Source organism: Oncorhynchus mykiss, chromosome Y, assembly GCF_013265735.2.
Source record: "Oncorhynchus mykiss isolate Arlee chromosome Y, USDA_OmykA_1.1, whole genome shotgun sequence".
NCBI classification, from domain to species: Eukaryota; Metazoa; Chordata; class Actinopteri; order Salmoniformes; family Salmonidae; genus Oncorhynchus; species Oncorhynchus mykiss.
Window position 1 is genome coordinate 19,705,169 of NC_048593.1, and position 27,620 is coordinate 19,732,788.

The 27,620-nt window shown below is 41.2% G+C and overlaps 1 protein-coding gene across 1 annotated transcript; it reads right to left on the bottom strand.

Annotated features, from left to right (window-relative positions):
• Positions 1–10,894: 10,894 nt before the first annotated feature.
• Positions 10,895–11,524, bottom strand: pmchl (pro-melanin-concentrating hormone, like). The gene has a single exon (XM_021590863.2). It carries the CDS (start codon positions 11,455–11,457, stop codon positions 11,059–11,061), a length of 399 nt encoding a protein of 132 aa, XP_021446538.1. The 5' UTR covers positions 11,458–11,524; the 3' UTR covers positions 10,895–11,058.
• Between the last annotated feature and the right edge of the window lie 16,096 nt (positions 11,525–27,620).

The window sequence follows — 27,620 nt, forward strand, 5'->3', positions numbered from 1 at the left end:
ATAGTGCCAACTGTAAAGTTTGTTGGAGGAGGAATAATGGTCTGGAGCTGTTTTTCATGGTTCGTGCTAGGCCCATTGGTTCCATTGAAGGGAAATTTCAACACTACAGCATACAATGACACACTAGGTGATTATGTGCTTCCAACTTTGTGGCAACAGTTTGGGGAAGTCCCTTTCCTGTTTCAGCATGATAATACTCCCTTACACAAAGCGAAGTCCATACAGAAATGGTTTGTCGAGATCGGTGTGGAAGACCTTGACTGGCCTGCACAGAGCCCTGACCTCAATCCCATCGAACACCTTTGTGATGAATTGGAACGTCGACTGCGAGCCAGGCCTAATCGCCTAACATCAGTACCTGGTGGATAACGGTACACCGCAGGGGAGAGTAATTAGTCCTCTGTTGTTCTCAATCATGATCAATACTGTTTACTCTCCAGTAAGGACGGATATTGGGAGGTCGTTATTTGCAGATGATGGGGACTTATGGAAGGGGGGAAGAAATGTGCCATAGATAGTCAGGAAGGTACAGGAAGCAATTGATGAGGTAGTGTGAGGATTCAGGTTATCTGTAGAGAAAACTCAGACATTGTTCTTTACCAGGAGGAAGGTGGGAGATGAGGTACGCTTGAGGTTATATGGGAGAAACTTGGAAAGGGTGGGGGCCATCAGGTTCCTTGTGGTATACTTTGGGCTGTCTGACAGGGAAGGACTGGGGGCTGGGCGTTACTCATTGAGAACGATGTATGTTGCATGGATCCGATTTGTAATAGACTATGGCAGTATAGCGTATGGTTAGGCAGCCCGTGCCTCATTGGAAAGGCTAGATGTCATGCAGGGGCAAGGACTCAGAATATGTACTGGATCGTTTCAGACCTCCCCAGTGTCTGCACTACAGGTGGAGATGGGGGATATGTCATTGTAGATTAGGAGACTGCAGCTGGCAATTAATTATTGGGTCAACCTACAGGGACATGGGGTGTCTCATCTTTCGAAAGGGATTTTACAGGCATGCTAGGAACATGAGCAAGGACAGAACACAAACGTTGGGTGGTTGGGTACTACAAAGGCGAGGGAGATGGACTGTATGGAAGAGAGTTTAGTCCAACGGTAGCTATTCCAGTAAACCCAACTTGACTACTCCCACCTCCAGTAGTTGACCTAGAAGTGTTGGCGAGACTACGGAAAGATAGAGAGGGTGTTGATCCATCTGCTTTGTTTAAGAGACATCTGGATACTGTGTATCACGAATTTGTGGCCATTTACACAGATGGTTCAAGAGATCCAAGGACAGGATGTACTGGCAATGCAAATAGTCTGGGTAGCCATTTGATTAATTAGACTGCAGAGTGAAGGAAAATCATCCAACAAGTGCTCAGTGCTCAGCATATGTGGGAACTCCTTCAAGACTGTTGGAAAATAATTTCAGGTGAAGCTGGTTGAGAGACTGCCAAGAGTGTGCAAAGCTGTCGTCAAGGCAAAGGGTGGCTTCTTTGAAGAATCTCAAATATAAAATATATTTACATTTGTTTAAACATTTTTTTGGTTCTATATGATTCCATATGTGTTTTTTCATAGTGTTGACGTCTTTACTATTATTCTACAATAGAAAATAGTAGAAAATAGTCAACATAAAGGAAAACCCTTGAATGAGTATTGTGTCAACTTTTGGCTGTTACTGTATGTTAGCAAAAACCTCCTGAGAACCTATTTATCATGTTTTGCCATTAGAGTTAGGAGAATGTTCCCTTAATGTCAAACAGAATTTACCCAGAATGTGGTTACCGTGTTCTCAGAATATCCATTATACACTTTCTAGACCCATTTCATGGGACTTTGCAATAACTTTCATGTGTCCAATTTTCTGAGGGTTAGGAGTATATTCCATCAACGTCACATCAAACATATAGAGAACATGGCTGCCATGTTCTCAGAATATAAGATATTAATGTTCTAGACATGAGTCATTGGAATGTTGCCAAAATATTAATGTGTCCAAGGACATTAAAAATATATGACATCCTGTCATGGTACCTTGGAAGTTTTTGTCTAGTTCCTAGCTTGTTCCAGTGACTTCCATAAGTATGTTTATAGGACGTCGCCTAATAGTCCCAAAGAGACGCCCCCCCCCCCCCCCCCCCCAAAAAAAACGTGTTTCATTACAGATCACCCCTTATAACTGTTGCCAAGCCCATCAAGGCCCTGATTGGTGAACCAAATCAAATGTTATTGGTCGCGTGCACAGATTTTCAGATGTTATTTGCAGGTGCAGCAAAATGCTTATGTTTCTAGCTCCAACAGTGCAGTAATATCCAGCAATACAATAACCAAAAAGTTGAAAATATATTAGGGAGGGACCATTTCAGGTCCTCAGTGATGTCCACGCTGAGGAACTTGAAGCTTTTGACCCTCTCCATTGCAAAACGTCTTTATGGAAACTAGACATTAACCTACAGGAGACCATGACAGAACATCCTTTGTTTAAAACATCATTGGACACATGAATGTTCTTTCAACATTCCCATGAAACGTGTCTAAAACATTAATATCTTATATTCTGAGAACATGGCAACCATGTTCTGTGTATGTTTGGTGTGACGTTGATGGAATATTCTCCTAACCCTCAGAAGACTGATAACTGGAAGACTCTTGCAATGTTCCAATTAAACTATTGAAGAACATTAATATGAAATATTCTGTGAACATGGTAACCACATTCTGGGCAAGTTATTTTTGATGTTAAAGGAATGGTCTCTTGAAAACAGTCCTGGCACATCACTGTAACATTCCTATGAAAACGTTAGTTTAAGGGAAAGTTCTCAAACGTTTTGGAAACGTTTGTTGCTCGCTGGGATGTAACGAGTGACAGTAACTAAAGCCCCGTTTATACCTGGTGCTAACATGGGTCCTTTGTCTTTATCTTGTCTACATTCTGATTGTGCCCACATTTCCAGAAGTGTGTCTACACATGGTATTAAAATGTTTCTGTTATCTGTCCACTGTGTCTGCATTGTGACCAGATTTCCTGTTCACTTCCTTTATGCCAATGATTTCACAGCTATTCTTTCCAAATACAATTTATTTATTTATTGTAAGACACATATTGATGTAATCAGTCAATGATGCCACCTGCCAATGATTTTAGAGGGCGGAATATTTATGATTTAAATGGTTTCTCTCTCACGAGCTGTCTACACTTGTAAGACATCCAGACACAATGTGTGTCTCCCTATCCTCCGGAGGCGGCCAGGATGATCTGATCACAATCAGATGACATTGTGTCTTTTGAGTGTCTACACCTTTCAAAAAAATGTGGGCACAATCAGAATGTGGACATGAAGAGGGCAAAGGACGCAAAGTTAGAGAACCAGGTACAAACAGGGCTAATGAGACAGGGTTGTCTCAAATGGACATGTAATGTGCTTTAAATCAAATTCCCACTATTCAGTACCATGACAAGTTTTTGCCCCCTGAAAAGAAAAGGACTGAGATATAACCTGAGTTATTAATGTAATCTATACAAAATGTGTGTGAGCATTTAGCAGCTACTTTTATTGAAGCTGTAGAACATTGAGACCGTGGCACTATATGAACACATTTCAAAGCAGTGGATGACTCGTATCGTTGTAGATGCATCCCCTCTCCATAATAAGTATTGCGCCAAGGTTGGATTCTGCTAACAACAATCCATCCAAAATGATATATCTTTTCCTTCACATAAACATGACTAGCTGAAAATAGAAAGCACCACATCAAATTGAATACTTGGACCACCAGGTTTAGAGATTATGTTTCATTTATGCATATTTTTGTTTGTTTGTAGCCAAGGAAAGTTTCCTTCTTCCTCCTACTGATGAAAAGTATGCAGGGAATGTACCCTTTCATGGAGTACAAATCCAATTTGCATTTCATTTTAAGACCACCAATAGACGTTTCTGTTTCAAGGTCCATTCTTTTCATTAAATGTGTTCCCTTCTCTTCTATTTCTACTCCTTTCACTTATACATTCGCCATTCAAATATTGATTTACAGACAGTTCCCTCCTGCTGGCCTTAAACAAGAAATTATAATTTTGTTAAAATTTGGTGAAACAATGCAAAGATTTGTGTCTGTTTGTGATTTGACCAGACACTTAACCATTGATTTCTTACATTTGCATTTGAGTCCTTTAGCAGACAGTCTTATCCAGAGCAACGTAGCTTCAGTATTGAGTGCATACATTTTTCTTTCTTTCTTTAAAAATGGTTTCTAGCTGTGATTTTTCAACTGCAAAACAAGTAATGTTAAACAAACTAAATCTAGGTGAGACAATTTGAAGACAATTCCTGGCCTACTATAAATAGGCTTCACGTGCTAACCTCCTTTCACTATGTCAGCTGTTTCAAACATTTCAGACTGGCTCATGGCTCCACCCTCCACTGCAAAGAATGCCTCCCTCCATCCAAATGGTCTCCACCATCTGTTGAACATAACCCTTGTTCCTCTTCCCTTTGCCCAAGACAAAACATCACAGAGTGTTATCCATCAGATTTCACTTTATCAAATGATTGACTGAGTTCATTCAAATGTTATCTATGTTCTGTTGTTTTCATTACACAAACCACAAGAGTCTGTCTTTTGCGTTTTGAATCCAATAATCAGGGGTTAAATTGGGAATTCAGAGTTGGGGGAGACCTATTTTGGGAGGATAGGGTTCATTTGTATTTTATTTTGCCTTTATTTAACTAGGCAAGTTAGTTAAGAACAAATTCTTATTTACAATGACGACCTACCCCAACCAAACCCGGATGACGCTGGGGCAATTGTGCACAGCCCTATGGGACTCCCAATCACGGCCGGTTGTGATACAGCCTGGAATCAAACCAGGGTTTGTAGTGACGCCTCTAGTGCTGAGATGGAGTGCCTTAGACTGCTGCGCCACTCAGGTGTCCAACATAAGGCTAGAGTTAGGGTTATGCCTGACACACTTTTTGCATTACCCTAACCCTAATCTTGGTTTATCATACTTTTATTGTACCTTTTATCGTGCTCATCTCTTTGGACCCATGCTGGAGCCCAGCTCCACTTGCCTCTCCTTTTGACCCAAGGTGCAGGAGCCCAGCTCCACTTGCCTCTCCTTTTGACCCAAGGTGCTGGAGCTCAGCTCCACTTGCCTCTCCTTTTGACCCAAGGTGCAGGAGCCCAGCTCCACTTGCCTCTCCTTTTGACCCAAGGTGCAGGAGCCCAGCTCCACTTGCCTCTCCTTTTGACCCAAGGTGCAGGAGCCCAGCTCCAAGTAACATAATTACCAAAATTCTTCACAGGGCCGGCAGCTTTCTGCACGAAAAATCATCACATGCACTATCTCTCCTGGCAAGGTTCCTGTGACTCCTGGCAAGGTTCCTGTGATCTCCAAATCTATACTTTTTGTCCATGACCAAGTCCTATATGGGGATTGAGACAAGGCATTCACCTCAACTCAACTTCAGTGAAAGAGCCGTTTTACTGTACATGAGTTAAACAATGAACAAGGACAAGCAATATCACAATAAATGAACTCGCACTCTGTTCTGTTTTAGGCAGATGGTGAAGAAATCATTGACAATGTGAGTGTGGGAATCGTACTGTGAGTGTGGGACTGTGGTAGCGACATACTGTACCTAGGCCAACACTCTGGGTTTCATCAGCATAACACTTGGGTTCAGTGGTTGTAATTTAAAACACTACATCACATGGTGCCATCTCACGATGAAGATGTTAAGCCTCCTCAATTGTCATTGTTTGGACTCTCAAGACAAACACATTTCATCTTAATAAAGTCAGCAGGATACACCCATTCAGCATATGCGCCATTCAATCATTATAATAAGACAAAACAAACCAAAGGCCTGATCCTTTCCCCTTTTCTTTGAGAGTGTCAAATCCGAGCTATTAGAAAGCCTGGCTCTTTTGAACTGGAATTGTTCTGGGGCATGGGCACAAAGTAGGCAGCAGAGTCGTGGTAGAGCTTGACACCCCTTGATAATGGAGTCGTTTAAGACAATTTCAATGGACAGCTAACCTTTCCCCTGCTGTTTCTCACCTATTAATAGCACCATTCTGCAGGAAGAAAATACAGAGGAGGCAGCTCAGGCAAGGCCTTACCATGTCTCCCTATAAAGAAACCAAAGGGTTTTGTGTAAGCTTAATGTAGCAGTAGTTACTGCATAGCGGCTGGACATTACAAGGAGTCAGAAACCATTATACCTTATACTATATCTGTTTATGAAAATGTATTCCATATACTGAAGAAAGGGAAAAAGGCCAAGACAACAATAGATGCAACATTTAACTGTTGGGTCCAGTTTAGTTCAACAAAGGCATTTAGAGATAATACTTAAACCATTGGCCCTTGGTCAGTCATGTTAACGTTTTGAATATGTGTCCTGATTCAATTATTCTAATTATTCATATGAAAAACAACCTTTCCAGATGTATTTTAGTGCGATAACATCCGCAGTCATTTAAATGAAAACAAAATTGAGCCCCCTTTTATCAGCCCTGCAAGTGACTCTTACAGCCTCCCATTCAACAGCTTCCAGATGTTTCTCCAGCAAGGCCATCTGTAAAGAACAACACTTTCCCATAAAACACTTATCTCCATTTTGTATATGCTTATGAGGTATGTAAATGTCAAAAGGCAGCCTGGCTTGGTAATTTGCCTTTGGAAAGAGCTAGGCTTTGGTAATTTAACCCTGGCATTATGTTATTGCACAGAGAAGGGGATTGGGAGAAGTGTTTGTGGTGCATGGTCAGTACGTTCATGACCCATTCATGATATCAGCCAGAGAGAAGTATGTAGGGAAGTGCACACTGCACACTGCAGACTCCATTTATCTCCCGTAAAATTTTGAGAAACCAGCAGCACAGCAGTGAACCAGCAGCACAGCAGACACTCAGCACTGTTTACAAAGTGTCCCCATGCTGCCTAAGGGAAGTGTATTTGTAAGTAAATGTTTGCACATATTATACACAGTGATTCCTAGAGGGATTCAGACCCATCCATTCTTAGGTAATAGAACTCCTTAATAGAAAGAGCTATTGAAATTAGGTGACATAATATCCTAATGCCATTGCAATTATCGTCCTCTGAGCACATGTTAATGCGGGTTAAACTGATATCCAGGATGTCTTCTCTTCAGAATAGCATAGTGCTGTTCCATGTTGCTGCATTAATGGTGAATAAATAGAATTCTCCACCGCTGAGGAGGGGCAGCCTCCTTCGTACTGAGGAGGTGCTCATTATCATAACAAAATGTATTTTTGCTGACTCATTTCCCTAACTCTGTATTTTAAGGAATTGTTCATTTCCCGCAAGTTCTAGCTTTGTCAGCTGAGCTGCTTTGACAGACTTACAACAATGTAACAACAGAACATTTTGGTGGACTGCACTGCAAATGATAAATGTCTGCTTGACGATTCAAACAAAGGTTTATTGGGGTAAAAATACAAAAGACAAGTTCATTATCCCTCTCCTTTCATACAAGTACCTCTTAAAAAACACGCCATGAATTATTTATAGGCCTACTTGTTATTTACACAAGTGTACTACAATACTTTCAGGTACACTAGTAATGTGGTTGCACATCAAATGTGCAAATCATCCAGCCTGGTCTCATAGTCTAGTAAATCTGGGACAATCAAATTAGTATGATATGTTATGTTAGCATTTGAGCTAATTAGCATTTTTGCAAAGTACTACTTTTTAGCTACTTTGCAACTACTTAGTGTGTTAGCTAACCCTTCCCCTAACCCTAACCTTAACCTCTCAACCTAAGTCATAACTGTAACCCTAAACTTAACCCCTGGACTTAACTGTAAACTTAACCCCTAACCCTTAGCCTAGCTAACATTAGTCACTTAGTGAACGTTAGCTTTAGCCACCTAGCTAACATTAGCAACAACAAATTGGAATTCGTAACATATCATACGTATTGCAAATCTGTAGCATATTGTATGAATTGCAAATTATAACATATCATATGAATTGCAATTTGTAAGTGATCGTACCTAATGTATGATGGACATCCACAAATGAATACATACCATACAAAACATTACAAATCATACTAAATGGTGGGAGATAGATTTATATAATGCAAATATCTAGCAACCCAAAGGTTGCTTGTTCGAATATCATCACTGACAACTTTAGCATTGTAGTAAATGTTAGTCAATTAGCAGACTTACAGTGCATTCATCTTAATTTGATTTCATATATCGCAATCATAGCAAGTACATTTTTCCTAAATAGCTGTCAGCAAATTCATGGGTGCTGTGGGATTATTCAAAGCACTATTAGCACAGGAGTAGTATTCTTCTTCTGGGAAACAAGATATTTCAAATGTCTAGGGATAACCTAATGGCCTTCTGTACTGTTTACATTTCTACAATTTAGTTGTTAGGCTCATACATTTTTCATTTATACAGGTCTTCCTCGGGAATCAAACCGCCAACTGTGGCGTAGCAAGTGCCATGCTCTACCAACTGAGCCAACCTGGACCTGTGAAAGTCAACATAATAACGCATATCAATAAGAACCATGAACTGTAACCTATGCCGACGTTTCAGTAAATGACTTATTTGGCAATTTATCAATTCATTGGCATAACATCGTCCACTTCATCTTTTAAAAGAGAAGTATGGTACTAGGAAAGTTGATTATGTGACTAAATGTAACTTTCATCTGTAGGCTATGTGCATCTGTAGGCTATGTGCATAGCACTTTAATTTAACCATCAATTTGTTCCCATGCTCTTACCCAAACTGGGTGCAGCACCGGTTAAACTCTGTAATATCCCTAACAACACAAGCTTTTGTATTTGTATTTATTATGGATCCCCATTAGCTGCTACCAAGGCAGCAGCTACCCTTCCAAATTAAGGCAGTTTTAAAAACATTACAATACGTTCATTACATAATTCACAACACACTAAGTGTGTGCCCTTAGGCCCATACTCAACTACCACATAGTAGAGAGAGACAGAGAGGACAGAGAGAGACAGAGAGGACAGAAACTCTCCAACAGAAACTAACTTTTCAGCAGAGATCCCAACGACACAATGAGCGTAAATATATATATTGATTGCAATTGTTCCCGAATGAGTCAGCGTTCATGTGCAAAGGATTAGCATTTCAATTGTTATAATTATCAACTGTGTGTTGTCTTCTCAGTTGACCCCCACTTCCCTTTTGTACAACAAGCCGCCATGCCAGTTTAGCCCACTAGGGCACATTCCCCTATCATTTCTTGTAACCATATTTACTATATTTGTTTGTGTGTGCAATTCTGTGATTGTTTAGTTAGTTAATAAATAAATGATTTAAGACAATTGATGTATGGATGACTCATAGTGAAGACTGGGTTCGTGCAGTTTACGACATTTGGAATGAGACTAACATGAGATAAAATAAATTATTCATTAATTCGAAGACTAATTGCTCAGATATAAAATAGTTATTTTAGGAAAATTATAACTTTGTAATCTGAATCTTTTCCTTGGTCCCCCGACTTCCTAGTTAATTGCAGTTAAACGATTAATCAGTTTAATCGCGTAATACTAATTACAGAGAATCTTTGATAAAAACTAAAAGTCTTCATTTAATGATAGTAAAGACATAGATACCATACAAAACGTAACATATGTACATATAAATGTAAATGGAGAGAGATACATTTACATTTACTATGTTATGTCTACCCTTGAGTCCAGGTTGAATCATCTGGAATCATTATGATGTTTATAATCATTTGATACCCGCCTTTCAAGGTCATTAGAAAGGACACATTCAAAACGCACTCCAGGTGGTCCAGCAGAAATGGCATCAATTAAACCTAACAAATATAAATTATAGTAAGCTGTGTTTTTTTGAATAACGCCACAAAGGACTTGAATTAGCCTGCTGCACAGACTATCTCCATACAACTACTATGAGAGCATGTGAAACTTCGAGACAAAGTCTAATATGTTGTTCCACGATGTAAAGCTTTGTTGGAGAAACCTCACTCATCAGTTCATTGACTTTAAATGTAGTATTTTTTTATGTGCATGCTGCTCCCTCAGTAATTGGCAATGTAATACTAACAAGGAATCATCTAGTTGTGCAATGTTATCAAAGGAGAGCAGCAGTGTATGGGCTATAGGAAGAAAGATGCAAAAGTGGAAAGATGAAAATGGTAGAGGACCCAGTATACAGAGGAAAAACAGGACAAAGTGTGTTGAAAAACACAACATGTTTTGAAAACCAACAAGATGAACCATATTAACATTGATGTCTTCTCTCAAGAAAATAATTGGAGTATTTTAACTTATCACATAACCAGTGATTAAAGGCCATCTTTGAGCAATCATCACCAACCCAAATAACTTATTTTACAGCAAACTCATTACCATGTTAATTCTCAGCTCACCCCAACAACTTTTGAGACATGCAGTCATGTCGACTTCCAAAAGAGGGAATGATTATCAATGGTTTCCACAATCAACCAGCAATAAATACACGTCCCTTTTTTATCTGAAAGCTGGACAGAATCCACTCAGAAGCTGGACAAACAGAATAGGAGTTCAGCTTATTAATGCTGATATCATACTGGTTTGTTAGAAACACCATATTATTCCCTGAATGATGCAAGTCTCTTGTGTAGTTTATAGGCTTTACTTCCCACTTACTTCCCACTCCAGAATGATGTAAACATTACAGATCAAATAACAAAAGGCTGTTGTAAATGTTATACTGTGGGTAATTCCAGAACAGTAATATTTTAAAAGCCTCATAGGACAAGTCCTATTGTGTTTCATTGGCTGTCATAACCTTATTACGGCTGATAAAGGCAGCTAAATAATAACATGCAGTCAAACATACACAAGACGTCAAATTCAGTGTTCTGTCTTTTTAATGACTGATATCAATTTGTCTAAATACATTAATACATACTCGAAAGATCATATCATACAACTCAAGATGAGGCAGGACAAGATGCAGCATAGTAGATCTGGCTGGCAGATTAATGACGAGATGGGACGAGCTCATTGGTCACATCTACACTTCCCAGCAAGGCCGGTACACCCTTCCCACCATGCACCTCATGGTGTCCCTCCTGACAATGGAGATGCTGGGGCTCAGGTCCTGGTCAGCCTCTCTGCGGTCCAGGGTCAGGGCTCTGTCAAGCCCTGCAGCTGCAGCTTTCAGCTTGTAGAGAGGAAGTCCTCTGTTCAGGTTCTTCCACATGCCTGAGTCTGCCAACACGATGATCTTGGAGCTCCCGCTTCTGACTGAATCAGGGTTTTTATCGGCCACCTCTTCGTTCAGTAGAGAGTCTAGAGTATCTTGCTCCAAGGCTGTGTCCTCCATCTTGCCCATCGGGATCGCCATGGACGGTGTGTAGCACTCCAAGAAAAGTGCCAAGGCAAAGATGACGGAGAGGACCGAGTCTCTCATCTTGGAGAATGAAGATCTTCGTAGAGGTTGATGTTGCAGGTTGACGTGATCTCAAGCTCGTTCAGGCTGTTCTGACTCTGAGACGTCCGTCTTCCTCTTTTATACCGCTTGGACCTCCAGGATTAGCCACGTTTTCATCACTGCTGTTCTTCTTGTTTGTGTTTCAGGATATTAACAACAGTATGAAGACATGGTTGATGAGATCCTTAACAATGCTGAAGTGTTTTGTCTGGTGGAGAGTTAATTAAGCTCCTCTGTGGCTGGTCTTTCTAAAGTCTGCGACTTTAGTGGGAAGACGTAATTCCAAAAACCTTGCCCTTTAAAAGAACTAGAGTGGATTACCCACCCGTTGACTACCCTGTGGTTAAGGCCTCTTAATGATACATACTCCCCTCTCATGGATGCCTTATAATAATGTTCAATATGGGATTTCAGGTGGGATTACAGTTGAAAAGTAAACAAATAATAATTGAAGAGCTTAGTGTGCATGTGACACCGGGAAAACCAGCAGGGTTCTTTGTAGACGTATTGAGAGGAAATTCACAATTTCACTGATGTAAGGCTTTGGAGAAGATAGGAAACATCACTTAATTCAGAGCATGTCCGCTACATCTGCTACTTGTGCTTTTAGACATTTTTGCTAAATGTATTAAAACTAAAAAACAGAAATACCTTAGTATTAGTACCTTAGTATTCAGACCCCTTGCTAATAGACTCGAAATTGAGCTGAGGTGCATCCTGTTTCCGTTGATCATCCTTGAGATGTTTCTACAACTTGATTAGAGTCCAATTGTGGTAAATTCAATTGATTGGACATGATTTGGAAAGGCACACACCTGTCTACATAAGGTCCCACAGTTGACAGTGCATGTCAGAGCAAAAACCAAGCCCTGAGGTCGAAGGAATTCTCCGTAGAGCTCAGAGACAGGATTGTGTCGAGGCACAGATCTGGGGAAGGGTACCAAAAAATATCTGCAGCGTTGAAGGTCCCCAAAAACACAGTGACCTCCATCATTCCTAAATGGAAGAATTTTGGAACCATCAAGACTCTTCCTAGAGCTGGCCGCCCAGCGAAACTGAGCAGTTAGGGGAGAAGGGCCTAGGTCAGGGAGGTGACCAAGAACCCAATGGTCACTCTGACAGAGCTATAGAGTTCCTCTGTGGAGATGGCCAGACGGAAGCCACTCCTCAGTAAAAGGCACATGACAGCCCACTTGGAGTTTGCCAAAAGGCACCTAAAGGAGTCTCAGACCTTGAGAAACAAGATTCTCTGGTCTGATGAAACCGAGATTGAACTCTTTGGCCTGAATTCCAAGCGTCACATCTGGAGGAAACCTGGCACCATCCCTACAGTGAAGCATGGTGGTGGCAGCATCAAGCTTTACGGATGTTTTTCAGCTGCAAGGACTGGGAGACGAGTCGGGATCAAGCCAAAGATGAACGGAGCAACGTACAGAGAGATCCTTGAGGAAAATATGCTCCAGAGCGCTCACGACCTCAGAATGGGGCAAAGGTTAATTTTCCAACAGCACAATCGCCCTAAGCACTCTGCTAAGACAACGCTGGAGTGGCTTCAGGACAAGTCTCTGAATGTCCTTGAGTGACCCAGCCAGAGCCCGGGATTGAACCCGATCAAACATCTCTGGAGAGACCTGAAAATAGCTGTTCAATCAGACAGCTTGAGAGGATGTGCAAAGAAGAATGGGAGAAACTCCCCGAATACAGGTGTGCCAAGCTTGTAGTATCATGCCCAAGAAGACGCAATGCTGTAATTGCTGCCAAAGGTGCTTCAAGTAAATGTAAATGTAATTTTGCAAAAATGTCTAAAAACCTGTTTTGCTTTGTCATTATGAGTAATTGTGTGTAGATTAATGAGGGAAATAAGAATAAGGCTCTATCCTCACAATATGTGGAAAAAGTCAAGAGGTCTGAATACTTTCTGAAGGCAATATACCTCCTGTAAGAAACCTATGATGTGAAACATACACGACACAGACAACATCTTGGTGTCTAAAATCTAAAGCACCACTCTGGAAATGTTACATGTTTGAAGAGTATATTGTTGCAAACAATATGCCTAAAAATAAATGAATGTGAAAGTGTATATTTGAGAGCACACTGTAAGGGGTATAAAGAAACCAATATGTTGCCTGTATCATATATGATTCACAGATCATAGGGTCTTTCGAGGCAAGCATAAGTCTAAAAAGGGCCTAAAATTGCCAATTAACATGATTTTCTCGAAAATGGTTTGTGATACAAATGTAAAACAACCTTCCTCCCAATAAAGTTCCTATGTGATTATTGCCAATAACCTGAGATAACAAAAATATTTTGCGCTGGCATGAAGTAGCCCTAAATCCTTTTTTGCTCACTTACTGGTACATGCATATTTACAACCTTACCTAATTAGGAATAGCAGGGAGTTAAAGGTCACTGCTCACATAGCCCTCGTGTGACGTTGTCGTGTTCAAAGTCAGCATTGCAAGAGACATCCACAAAAAAAGGAGATGTTGGCTGGTGGACCGTCAATGTTTCGCTTGCCTTGATGAGCTTTGGTGATTCATAGTGATGACCTCAGGTCAAATAATGTCCCTGCGTAAGAACTTATAAAATATGCAAAACTCTTCCAAAAAAGTGTGTATTTTATATAGAACAATTATTATTGTTCTATAAATACTACATCTTGGAACTCTTGCCTGTTCCCGGTCTCAGCTTTTGTTTGACAAGGGTTTGTTTTTGTCCAGTGGTTGAACCCAGCTGTAACACACCTGAACTTGGAAGATATTTTTATCTCTTGGGGTAGTTTCACAAGACAGTTTAAAGAAATGGATCACTAAATATACGTGGTTTGTCCTTGATATTCAGACATCATTAGCACGCATATACAGTGTGAAAATTACACCCTGAAGAGTTCTCTCACAGTTCCCCAATTAAGAGGAATAAACTTGAAGTAGAGGGTATATGTGTGTGAAAAATGCTTTAATGGCCTCCTTTAATGTTCTTATCCCTTCTCCTTCTAAAATATGTTTTGTTCTTTCAACCAACTGTTGAAGGGGACCTAAAAGTTGGCATTATTGTTCTCAGCAATTAAAGACTCCAGCCTTCTCTATCTGCAGGTGACTGTTCAATGTAAAAATATAAAATAATGGATGTGAAGCCGACTGGTTCCAATGAGGGATGTGGTCGTGAGTGAAAAATGATTTAACTGCACCTTAACTCAAAATCAAAGAGGATGCCATTTAAAACCAAGCAACAGAGACAAAATCTACATTTCATAAGAATTTTTGTATGATAATCATGGAAGCTTTGTACGATAGACAAGGAAAGAGATGATCAGGATGCAGAACTCACTTCTTAATGCAATTACTGTCCTCAAACAAATAAAAAAGCATTCATTTAAGCGCTTGATATTTCTTCTAAATCTAAACAACCTTAAAACGAATATCAAATTTATATGAAAAGCACTTAGACACAGCAGTAGGCATGTACTTTCTTAGATTAAATATTTTCAAATAGGCCAACAGTTTATCATGGGTCACACAGTCCATAGTCACATTAAGAACATTAAGGCCATTCTGAAATGTGTGCAATTTCTAAAACTATTACCTTTAATGGCTTCTAGTCTGGAACAAATTGCATAAATTATTTTAGTGTTGGTACTGTTACTACCGGTGTGGCCAGATGGGACATGCCATGGACCATTTGTTATTGAAAAGCGTGTCTGTGTTCTGCATGGTCAAAGCTGGCAAATCTGTGATGACTAATAAGCCTGGCATTTTACAATTTCTTCACCTTGTTTTTGCTATTGCTTACAGGGCTCATGTACTGCATTTGTCTCACATCCTGGGACATACATTTAGATTAATAATTCTTATCTCAAGCATTTCTAAGTAACTAACATGCTCCATTTTTAGGAGGTGGTTGGGATGGGGTAAAGCATGTTTGGCAGGTCTTCAGTTCCACACGAGAACATGTTAGGACCAACCAGATGGATCCGGGGGGGGGGGGGGGGGGGGGGGGGGGGGGGGGCGCTAGGCTAGGGTGACTGAAACAGGACATCATGAATATAAGTGACTATTAAACAGGATACCATGGCTATAAATCTCCTTTTGTTTGTGGATGGAAAAAGCTATCACTATCTGAAAATCCAGGGAGGGTGACCGGAATCAAGACAAGTGGAGAAACCGCTCAAACAGACTGACATCACTGAAAGTTGTGGAAAACACAGAGTAATGACATGGTGAAGATGTAACTGAAACTGCATAGAACTGTTATAACCTATGATTGAACTGATGATTAAACAGAACCTTCCAAATTGTATTGTTGATCCATTCATTCATGACTTTCCTTATAAACCACGTGAAGACAAACAGTCCGAACCCTACCTAATTATTCATTCGGAGTATGGAACTGTATTGACCTCTGTATGTGTCCAGAAGTGTTGTAGATACTGTAGTCATAACAGAGCAGCCTGGTCTCATAGACTAGATGTAACATAGTCAAATCTAGGACACTCAAATTAGCATCATGTGTTATGTTTGGTATGGTTACATAAGGTTACTTAAGGCAAAAATGAAAGTAGGGTGGTTTGTCTGGGTGTATGGAAGGTCTGCAACCCAAACGTTGCATGTTTGAATCTCATCACGGACAGATTTAGCATTTTAGCAACTTTCCAACTACTTACTACCTTGCAGCTAAATAGCATGTTAACTAACCCTTCCCCTAACCTTAACCTAACTCCTAACCCTAATCTTAACCCTAACCTTAACCCCTAACCCTAACCCATAGCCTAGCTAAATTGCAATTCGTAACATATTATATGAAATGGATGATGGACATCCACAGATGAATCCATACCATACGAAACATAACATATCATACTAAGTGGAGTGTCATGGATTTACGTTTGGATTTACGTTTACTATGTTACGTCTACCCCTGACTCTAGGTTGAACAGGGTGTTTATCTGTTGGTGGCCGGTGTGTTTCAGGCCTCTCTTTCGCCAGGTGTTTGCTTGGTGATGTGTGTGGTTATTGGAATACAGCTGTATGCCACATGTCCATGACAGACCTGACTATAACATAGCTGGGATTCTTGTTTTACGTGCCCATCCAATACTATGGACACCATTCTGTCATAAATACCTGCTAAAATAGGCCGTCAAGACAACATGAAACACTGCAGACTTTTTATACTCCTCCGAATGCATTTTTTTAAAATCCAGATATTTTCCTGACTTTCCTCTCCTGGAAAGTCGAGTGGCAGAGAGTACCCTTTCCATGTTTGCCCCTTGACCAAGGAGAAGGTGCAGCTGCCAGTCCAGAGAATGCCCTCAAGGTGTTTGTGTGTAACAGAGAATCATCCATAAGTGCAACACTGCTACACCTCCTCAAAAGAAGAAAAAAAAACTTTGGAAGTGTGAGGCCAAGATGTGCAGACCAGCTGACTATGCTGACGGGTGCCAACCCAAACACAAGGCCTCAGCTCAGGGGTTTTGAGGGGGGGAAAGACCCCAGCCGCGCACCGAGGGGAGACAGTGCCTCTCACATAACGCAGGGCCCTTCTGCACACAGCAGCGCACCTCTTTAAAACAACACCAAGAGGCAGGCCGCACCGTACAGGCTAAAGTGTTATTCCAGCTAGGTAAACACAGGGCACAGATCTAACAGTGATGAATGCCACATATTAACAGGCACAAATTGAATTATGTTGTTGAAATTTGATGGCAGTGCATTCTCCCGGCCAGTTTGAGGATGATTGAAATCTTCGTGTCTTTCCACATACGGCATGAGGATTTCTGAAACCAAGACGCACACAGAGGACTCCCCTTCCAGAGGAAGATCATGGAGTTTCTAAAATAAGTTTTCAAAGAAGCCACTAGTAGGGATGACATTGCCCTCCAGTCTTCTATGTAGCCCGGTGAAGTACCTAGACAAAGTCATCTAGTACATCCTAGTTAAAGATAATAACTGTCAGCCTACCAGGGTAATGTATTGACATGCACACTTCTTATGATGGGCTGCAGCATGGACCATTGTATCGAGAGATGAAGAGAAACTACAGGCTTTGACTGGGCTTCGGTGACAGTACGGATCTGGTGACAGGTATCAGAGACAGTGGCTCATTAGGGTCTAAATGGAAGACAGAAGTGCTGATCTGTAAGATCTGTAAGGTCAGTTTTGCTCTATCTTTACCTAATGGATAAGGTCAGGCTTGGACAGAAATTGGTGGATGATAGCTAATCCTAGATCTGAGGCCACCTCCATCTGAACCGTGAGGGGGTCACTTAATGCAATAACAGACAAAAAGCCATCTTCTCCTCTTTGAGCACTTAAGGATATAAAATCCCCCACATACATATACACACCCATGTCACACAAAGAGATCTACAGAGATACCAGTAGTCATGGTGATGGTCAGACATGTAATCAAGAAGCGTAGTATAATTAGCAACACAAGCACCCAGGGAGTTGTGTAAGAAAGATTAAAAAAATAACATTTTGAAGAATGTGACATTTTGTTCTTAGTGAAGCGACAGAATAATGAATGATATATATGGACATGCTCGGGAGAATCTGATCCCTTTCCAAATCACACTCGCCAAAGTGACCACCCATTAGCCACACTGTTAATAATGGATGGGGTGACGTTGTTCCAAGCCTCTGGAGTATGACATGTTGCATTTCTAAAGGGCTTTGCACATTTGAGTCTAAAGCTTAGACTATTTTTTTAAACAGGGAAAGAGTAAATGGTTTGTACTGTGCGAGACCTTTTCACTGTCTTTTTAGGGCAAAACACTTGTTATCAAAGTGTTAATTCAATTCATTAGTTCCAATCTAAGTGATGCACAAATGGACGGTCAACATTCACGGCATGACGTGTTGCCAAATTGTTATTGCGCTCCCATGTGGAAATGATACAAAGAGAAAATGTCTCAAGCAATACTGATGATTTCACGCAAAAAAAAAAAGTTGTCATAGAACAAAAGTATTCATAAATCTCAGTGGGAGGATCGTTTTGTGCCATATGAAACATCGCAGCTTGGCTGTCTAGCTACAAGAAAACATTGGTTTGATTTGTGACCACGGTTTATACTGTGGAGATAGAGCATTCCAGGCACATGGGCTTTCTGACCAAAAGACCTGAGCGGTTAAGCCTTAACAAGAAACTCCTCTGTTGTGTTGCTCAGTAACAGGAGCCATGCAGGCGCGTTATGCTGTAACTCAGTGATTTGTCTGTTGGTGACGTGTGTTTTTGCTTTTTGTCTCCTTCCAGACTCATACTAAGCACCTCCAATCCAAAATGAAATCTAGAATCGGCTTCCTATTTCACAACAAAGCCTCCTTCACTCATGATGCCAAACATACCCTCGTAAAAGTGACTATCCTACCTATCCTCGACTTCAGCGATGTCATTTACAAAATAGCCTACAACACTCTACTCAGAAAATTGGATGCAGTCTATCACAGTGCCATCCATTTTGTCACCAAAGCCCCATGTGCTACCCACCACTGCGACCTGTATGCTCTCGTGGAGCACACGCTCCAGCAAGTATATTTCACTGGTCATCCCCAAAGCCAACACCTCCTTTGGCCACCTTTCCTTCCAGTTCTCTGCTGCCAACGACTGGAACGAATTGCAAAAATCACTGAAGTTGGAGACATATATCTCCCTCACTAACTTCAAGCATCAGCTGTCAGAGCAGCTTACCGATCACTGCAGCTGTACACAGCCCATCTGTAAACAGCCCATCCATCCAACTACTTACCTCATCCCCATATTATTTTTGTTTTTCTGCTCTTTTGCACACCAGTATTTCTACTTGCACATCCTCATCTGCACATCTATCACTCCAGTGTTAATTGCTAAATTGTAATTACTTTGCCACTATGGCCTATTTATTGCCTTACCTCCTTACTTAATTTGCACATACTGTCTACAGATATTTCTATTGTGTTATTGACTGTACGTTTGTTTATGTGTAACTCTGTGTTGTTGTTTTTGTCACACTGCTTTGCTTTATCTTGGCCAGGTCGCAGTTGTAAATGAGAACTTCTTCTCAACTGGCCTATCTGGTTAAATAAAGGTGAAATTATTATTATTATTATTTTAAACCTTCCATCCTCTACATAACCTTTTCATTGGTCTTTCCTCTCACAAGAGACACCGTGGTCTGTATTATAAACAATTATAAACATTGTCTGCATCAGACACAAACACACTCATGGACACAAACGCACACAGCCCACACACACAGCCCACACACACAGCCCACACACACACACACACAGTTCTAAGATACTACTATCTATCTCTGCCTCAACTACCACGTATCCCTATACATTGATATGGTAGTGGGAGTCCTTGTGTATAGCTTAATTATTGTGTTTTATTTCTCAAGTGTTTTTATTTGTATCTTTATTTAACTCTGCATCATTAAGGAAGAGCGTGTAAGTAAGCATTTCACAGTAAGGTCTACAGCTGTTGTATTCAGTGCATAATACAAATAACATTTGATTTGATACTTTTTTAGCCAAAGACATGTGGTTTCTTCAAGAGCAGAAAGTGTTGACATTTTTGGGTGAAATGGCTGTCTAGTGAATAGACAGGAAACAACATTTAAACTTTACTCCATTCTCTGGACAGCTGTTAAGAATCAGTGTTTACCCTCCCATCTCTCTCCGCATCCCAAGGGTCTCGGGAGAAAATGCGCCGTGACTGACTGCTTTGTGCACAACCAATGGGCACATCTGAGGACAAATCCATCCACCCTTTTTAGAGCATGTGTTGACTATATGTCATGTAGTTGCTCAGTGCAAATACTGAAAATAGGGTATGAAATAAGGGTGTGGACACAAATGCACATTGAGTGATGTGAATGTTTGCTGCATAAAATAGCGCCTTATGTGCCAAATTATATTACAATTTTACACCAAGGATTTAATCAAAGGAAAATGTGATACCCCATGATGAATGGACTCTTGTGCAACATTATTGAAGTTTTATTTACCATTTTCCAAACTGTTAAAACCAATTAGCCTAAATATAATTTAATTTTGTGAAGCATGTTTCTAACTACAACTTAAAGGGGAAATCTGCCTTTGCTACATCCGTTTTTGGACTTATAAATTAATAATACAGACGTAGGATCTTAATTTGAGCACTCTTTTGTTGCTGAGAATTTTCCTGCACCTCAGATGAGCTTTGTGATTTACACAAATTCACTGAAAACCCACACTAATACAGTTATATTAACACTATTGCACTTTTCATGTAGCCTACTTTTGGCCAGATAATAGCCTAACCACCAATCAAGCAACATTAAGGACTAAACGCTAAAATTCTGTTGCTGCAGGATTATTTTGGTGAGATGATATAGGTCAAATTAAGATCCTACATCTGTATACCCATTGATTCTTGAAGAATAGCCTATATCTTAAAGGCCCCATGAGCTTAGTTCAAGCTTGTTTTTCTCCAATGTTTGTAAACAATACACATTTAAATCATTTTTATACTGTTCAACATACCTTGTGTCAATTGAAGCTTATCCTCAATACTGACAAAACTAAACTAATGGTGTTTTCTAAAGCAAGAAATAGACCTCTGAACCTTTCACCTATTACTACCTGTTAGGGCAAGGAGATTGAGGTTGTAACCTCATATAAATATCTTGGAATTTTAATTGATGACGGCCTCTCTTTTAAATTGCATATTCAACAACTTACAAAAAAATTGAAGCTGAAATTGAGATTTTATTTTGGGAATAAGGCCTGTTTTTCTTTTGAAGCCAGAAGGAGGCTAGTATCAGCTACATTTATGCCTTTACTAGACTATGGGGATATTTTATTTATGAATGCTTCCGCTCAGTGTTTGAGATCAATTGACACCATTTACCATGGCACTTTGAGATTTATTTTAAACTGCAAAACCCTTACGCACCACTGCACTTTGTATACCAGGGTTGGCTGGCCTTCTCTAGTCACTCGTAAGCTCAGTCACTGGTATACTTCCATTTACAAAGCCATTTTGGGTTTACTACCTTTTTATTTGGGCATTTTTATTGTTCAGAAATGTGGTGGGTACTCTCTTCGTTCGCTGGACTTTATCCTGCTAACTGTTCCAAATGTCCGAACTGAATTTGGTAAAAGGGCTTTTATGTACTCTGCGCCATCGTCTTGGAATACCTTACAAAATACTTTTAAACTGGAAGAACCTGTCCCTATTGGTATTTTTACATCACTGATGAATGATCTTGAGACTGATTCCCTGACCTGTCAATGTTTTTAATTTGCTGTTTTTGATTTTGTTATACTCTTGTGAATTCTATGGTTTTTACTAGATTACTTGTAGTTTTTCATGTTGTTTGTCTGTAATTTTTGTAATGACTTGGTGCTGCCTATCTTTGGCCAGGACGCTCTTGAAAAAAAGATTTGAAATCTCAATGGTTCAATAAAGGTTAAATAAGAAATAAATAAATAAGAAACATCTTCATCCAGCCTAACCTTGAATAGATTTTTTTCCTGGAATGAGTTTGAGATTCGGTGTTCAAACATTCTGTGACTTTACCACTGTGCGAGCCGTTGAAAAGCATTCTTTAGTGATGTCTCACTGGCTGGCTTGATTCAAATTCACTCAAACTTTTCAGAGTTGTGTTTAATAATAGTAATCATTCCTTACATTTCTATAGTGCTTTTCATAAGAATCTCAAAGCACTTCAAAAGCAAAACACAAACAAGCATGACATCTTCCTGAGTAGCCTAACTATAGTTAGGTCAACCAATAGAGGCCAAGTCTTGGAGTTGGTGTGTTGCTCATCTTCCTAACTGTGATGTTTTCACATCTTAAATGGTTTTCTATGTTTTATTTGTTCAGGCCTCAGGGGAGATCTTCTGAAAAAATATCTGATAGAGGAAATAAGGTAGGCCTAATTTATAAAAGTTTTATTTCATAACAGTTATCATAACGCTTTGAAATAAAACAAATTTAGGATGTGACTTGCTCGAGACGTGACACGACATTGCTCATTCCATTTCTTGAGCAGAACTGGTAGGAGGAAAGTGGTGTAATTCACAAGTCTTGGTTAGTTTCACAGTTCCATGAAAATGTTGTGCTTTTTCATTAGACTTTATGATCTGATTGAACATTTATTTGAAGTGTACTGTGGTTAATAGAATATATCCCCAACCATTTGGTTAACATCCCCAACAAGTGCATTTAAAAAAAAAGGGAAACCTGTGCCGTACAAAACCACAGACACTGAAAGTTATATGTGAAAAAAACAAACAAGTCTCTGACTAGTTTGTTATGACAAAAACAAGATAGATTTGAATTAGTAGCATTAGTCATAATTGGAGAGTACGGCACTGTTGTTTTCCGTGGCAATCGTCCTCCGTAGGGAAAAAGCATAAGCAAATGTCAACATGCAGTGCCATACTCTGGAGCAGGTTAACTTTTTTTTTTGTGTTGAATTTTTTACCCCTTTTTTCTCCCCAATTTCGTGGTATCCAATTGTTGTAGTAGCTACTATCTTGTCTCATCGCTACAACTCCCATACGGGCTCGGGAGAGACGAAGGTTGAAAGTCATGCGTCCTCCAATACACAACCCAACCAGCCGCACTGCTTCTTAACACAGCGCGCATCCAACCCGGAAGCCAGCCGCACCAATGTGTCGGAGGCTACACCATGCACCTGGCAACCTTGGTTAGCGCGCACTGCGCCCGGCCCGCCACAGGAGTCGCTGGTGCGGGATGAGACAAGGACATCCCTACCGACCAAGCCCTCCCTAACCCGGACGACGCTAGGCCAATTGTGCGTCGCCCCACGGACCTCCCGGTCGCGGCCGGTTACGACAGAGCCTGGGCACGAACCCAGGGACTCTGATGGCACAGCTGGCGCTGCAGTACAGCACCCTTAACCACTGCGCCACCCGGGAGGCCTGGGGCAGGTTTTCATCAAGGATCTCTCTGCTCCGTTTATCTTTCCCTCGATCCTGACTAGTCTCCCATTCCCTGAAAACATCCCCATAGCATGATGCTGCCACCACCATGTTCACCGTAGGGATGGTGCCATGTTTCCTCCCGACGTGACGCTTGGCATTCAGGCCAAAGAGTTCAATCTTGATTTCATCTGATCAGAGAATCTTGTTTCTCATGGTCTGAGAGTCCTTTGGGTGCCTTTTGGCAAACTCCAAGTGGGCTGTCATGTGCCTTTTACTGAGGAGTAGCTTCCGTCTGGCCACTCTACCGTAAAGGCCTGATTGGTGGAGTGCTGCAGAGATGGTTGTCCTTCTGGAAGGTTCTCCCATCTCCACAGAGGAACTCCGGAGCTCTGTCAGTGTGACTATCAGGTTCTTGGTCACCTCCCTGACCAAGGCCCTTCTCCCCCGATTGCTCAGTTTGGCCAGGCGGCCAGCTTTAGGAAGGGTCTTGGTGGTTCCAAACTTCTTCCATTTAAGAATGATGGAGGTCACTGTGTTCTTAGCACCTTCAATGCTACAGACATTTTTTTGGTACCCTATCTCCAGATCTGTGCCTCTACACAATCCTGTCTCGGAGCTCTACGGACAATTCCTTTGGCCTCATGGCTTGGTTTTTGCTCTGACATGCACTGTCAACAGTGGGACCTTATATAGACAGGTGTGTGCCTTTCTAAATCATGTCCAATCTATGGAATTTACCACAATTGGACTCCAATCATGTTGTAGAAACATCTCAAGGATGATCAATAAAAACAGGATGCACCTGAGCTCAATTTTGAGTCTCATAGTAAATAATTTAGCAAAAATGTCAAACCTGTTTTCACTTTGTCATTCTGGGGATTTTTTAATGTATCAACAGAATGCACCGTATCAACAGAATCTGCTCAATTTGAAAATTAAATCTGGATCTGTGGACACTAATTATGAAGACAGGGAGTTTACACCACAAATCAGTCTGTCATGACAACCATCAAATCAAATCAAATCAAATGTTATTGGTCACATACCCATGGTTAGCAGATGTTAATACGAGTGTAGCGAAATGCTTGTGCTTCTAGTTCCGACAGTGCAGTAATATCTAACAAGTAATCTAACAGTTCTCCAACAAATACCTAATACACACAAATCTAAATGGGTGACTGAGACTATGTACATATAAGTATATGAATGAGCGATGGCATAGGCAAGGTGCAATAGATGGTATAAAATACAGTAGAAACATGTGATACGAGTAATGTAAGATATGTAAAACATTATTAAAGTGGCATTATTTAAAGTGGCATTGTTTAAAATGACTAGTGATCCGTTTATTAAAGTGTCCAGTGATTGGGTCTCAATGTAGGCAGCAGCCTCTCTGAGTTAGTGATTGCTGTTTAGCAGTCTGATGGCCTTGAGATAGAAGCTGTTGTTCAATCTCTCGGTCCCAGCTTTGATGCACCTGTACTGACTTCACCTTCTGGATGATAGCGGTGTGAACAGGAAGTGGCTTGGGTGGTTGTTGTCCTTGATGATCTTTTTGGCCTTCCTGTGACATCGGGTGCTGTAGATGTCATGGAGGGCAGGTAGTTTGCCCCGGTGATGCGTTGTGCAGACCACACCACCCTCTGGAGAGCCTTGCAGTTGAGGGCGGTGCAGCTGCCATACCAGGCTGTGATACAGCCCGACAGGATGCTCTCGATTGTGCATCTGTAAAAGTTTGTCAGGGTTTTGGGTGACAAGCCACATTTCTTCAGCCTCCTGAGGTTAAAGAGGTGCTGTTGCACCTTCTTCACCACACTGTCTGTGTGGGTGGACCATTTCAGTTTGTCTGTGATGTGTATGCCGAGGAACTTAAAACTTTCCATTTTCTCCACTGCTGTCCCTTCAATGTGGATAGGGGGCTGCTCCCTCTGCTGTTTCCTGAGGTCCACGATCATCTCCTTTGTTTTGTTGACATTGAGTGAGAGGTTGTTTTCCTGACACCACACTCCGAGTGCCCTCACCTCCTCCCTGTAGACTGTCTTGTTGTTGTTGGTGATCAAGCCCACTACTGTTCTGTCGTATGCAAACTTGATGATCGAGTTGGAGGTGTGCATGGCCACACAGTCGTGGGTGAACAGGGAGTACAGGAGAGGGCTGAGCACACACCCTTGTGGGGCCCCAGTGTTGAGGGTCAGCGAAGCCGAGATGTTGTTTCCTACCTTCACCACCTGGGGGCGGCCCGTCAGAAAGTCCAGGACCCAGTTGCACAGGGCGGGGAAGAGTCCCAAGGCCTCCAGCTTGATGATGAACTTGGAGGGTACTATGGTGTTGAATGCTGAGTTGTCGTCAATGAACATTGTTCAGATGGGATAGGGCAGTATGCAGTGTGATGGCTATTGCGTCATCTGTGGACCTGTTGGGCGATATGCAAACTGAAGTGGGTTTAGGGTGGCCGGTAAGGTGGCGGTGATATGATCCTTGACTAGCCTCTCAAAGCACTTCATGATCACAGAAGGGTAGACATTTTTTCACTTATCTTTGCCTTGGGTACAGGAACAATGGTAGCCATCTTGAAGCATGTGGGCACAGCAGACTGGGATAGGGATTGATTGAATATGTCCGTAAACACACCAGCCAGCTGGTCTGTGCATGCTCTGAGGACACGGCTAGGGATGCCGTCTGGGCCAGCAGCCTTGCGAGGGTTAACACGTTTAAATGTTTTACTCACATCAGCCACGGAGAAGGAGAAGGGGGAATGCCGTCTTTGTTAGCCAGCTGCGACGGCAGCACTGTATTATCCTCAAAGCGGGCAAAGAAGGTGTTTAGTTTGTCTGGAAGCGTGACGTCGGTGTCCATGATGTGGCTGTTTTTCTTTTCGTAGTCCGTGATTTCCTGTAGAGCCTGCCACATACGTCTCGTGTCTGAGCCATTGAATTGCGACTCCACCTTGTCCCTGTACCGGTATTTCGCTAAATGAATAATGTAGAATAACTGGAACAGTAGAACAATGTAATGCATGTATTACTATGCTTATTCATGCACTAATCATGCAAGCCTAAGCATAACTCTAATTTTTCTCATATCACTACATAGACCTTACACACAGCACTGCATCTACTGATAGATGTAAAAATAGACATCTTAAGTTGTTCAGCAATAATTGAAAATGTGGAAAAACAATGTCAGAGCACCAGAGACTGATAAGCAAGTTGCTGTAGGTTCTCATGCTGATATGGTCCTCCTCCTCTATCTCACAGTGAGTGGACACATGCGGATTTCAACCACGAGCCTCCCGAAACACAGCTCTGCTCCACCACCGAAGAGGACTACAAAGTCGAAGGTTTTCAGCCTTCCCTCCCTTCACCTCTAAAGGTCTACCTACTAGATCAATGATTTTCTATGAGCATGATTACAAAATACCCCTCTTTGTGAGACACATTGTTTTGGGACAAGCTAACTGTCTCTTGTATATGTACTGTAAACTGACATCAGTAGTATTCAACTCAAACTTCAACAGACTTCCTTTCTAATGCATTCTTTGTTTGCTGTGATCAGGAGCATGACTAAAAAGGCGATCAGGCAGTTACTTTTTGGAGTGAGAATCATCAGCACATACAGGTTGGTCTGATTATTCCATTACACCTCCATTTATACTGAACAAAAATATAAACGCAACATGCAACAATTTCAAAGATTTGACTGAGTTACAATTCATATAAGGAAATCTGTAAATTAAAATAAATAAATTAGGCCCTGATCTATGGATTTCACATGACTGGGAATACAGATATGCATCTGTTGATCACAGATACCTTAAAAAAAGGTAGGTGCGTGGATCAGAAAACTAGACAGTACTGTATCTGGTGTGACCACCATCTGCCTTATGCAGTGTGACACGTGTCTTTCATATAGAGTTGATCATTCTGTTGATTGTGACCTGTTGAATGTTCTCCCACTCCTCTTCAATGGCATGTGTAGTTGCTGGATATTGGCGAGAACTAGAACACGCTGTCTTACACGTTGATCCAGAGCAGCTCAATGGGTGACATGTCTGGGGAATGTGCAGGCCATGGAAGAACTGGAAAATGTTCAGCTTCCAGGAATTGTGTACAGATACTTTCGACATGGGGCAGCGCATTATCATGCTGAAACATGAGGTGATGGCGTCGGATGAATGGCGCGACAATGGACCTCGGGATCTTGTCATGGTATCATAAAAAT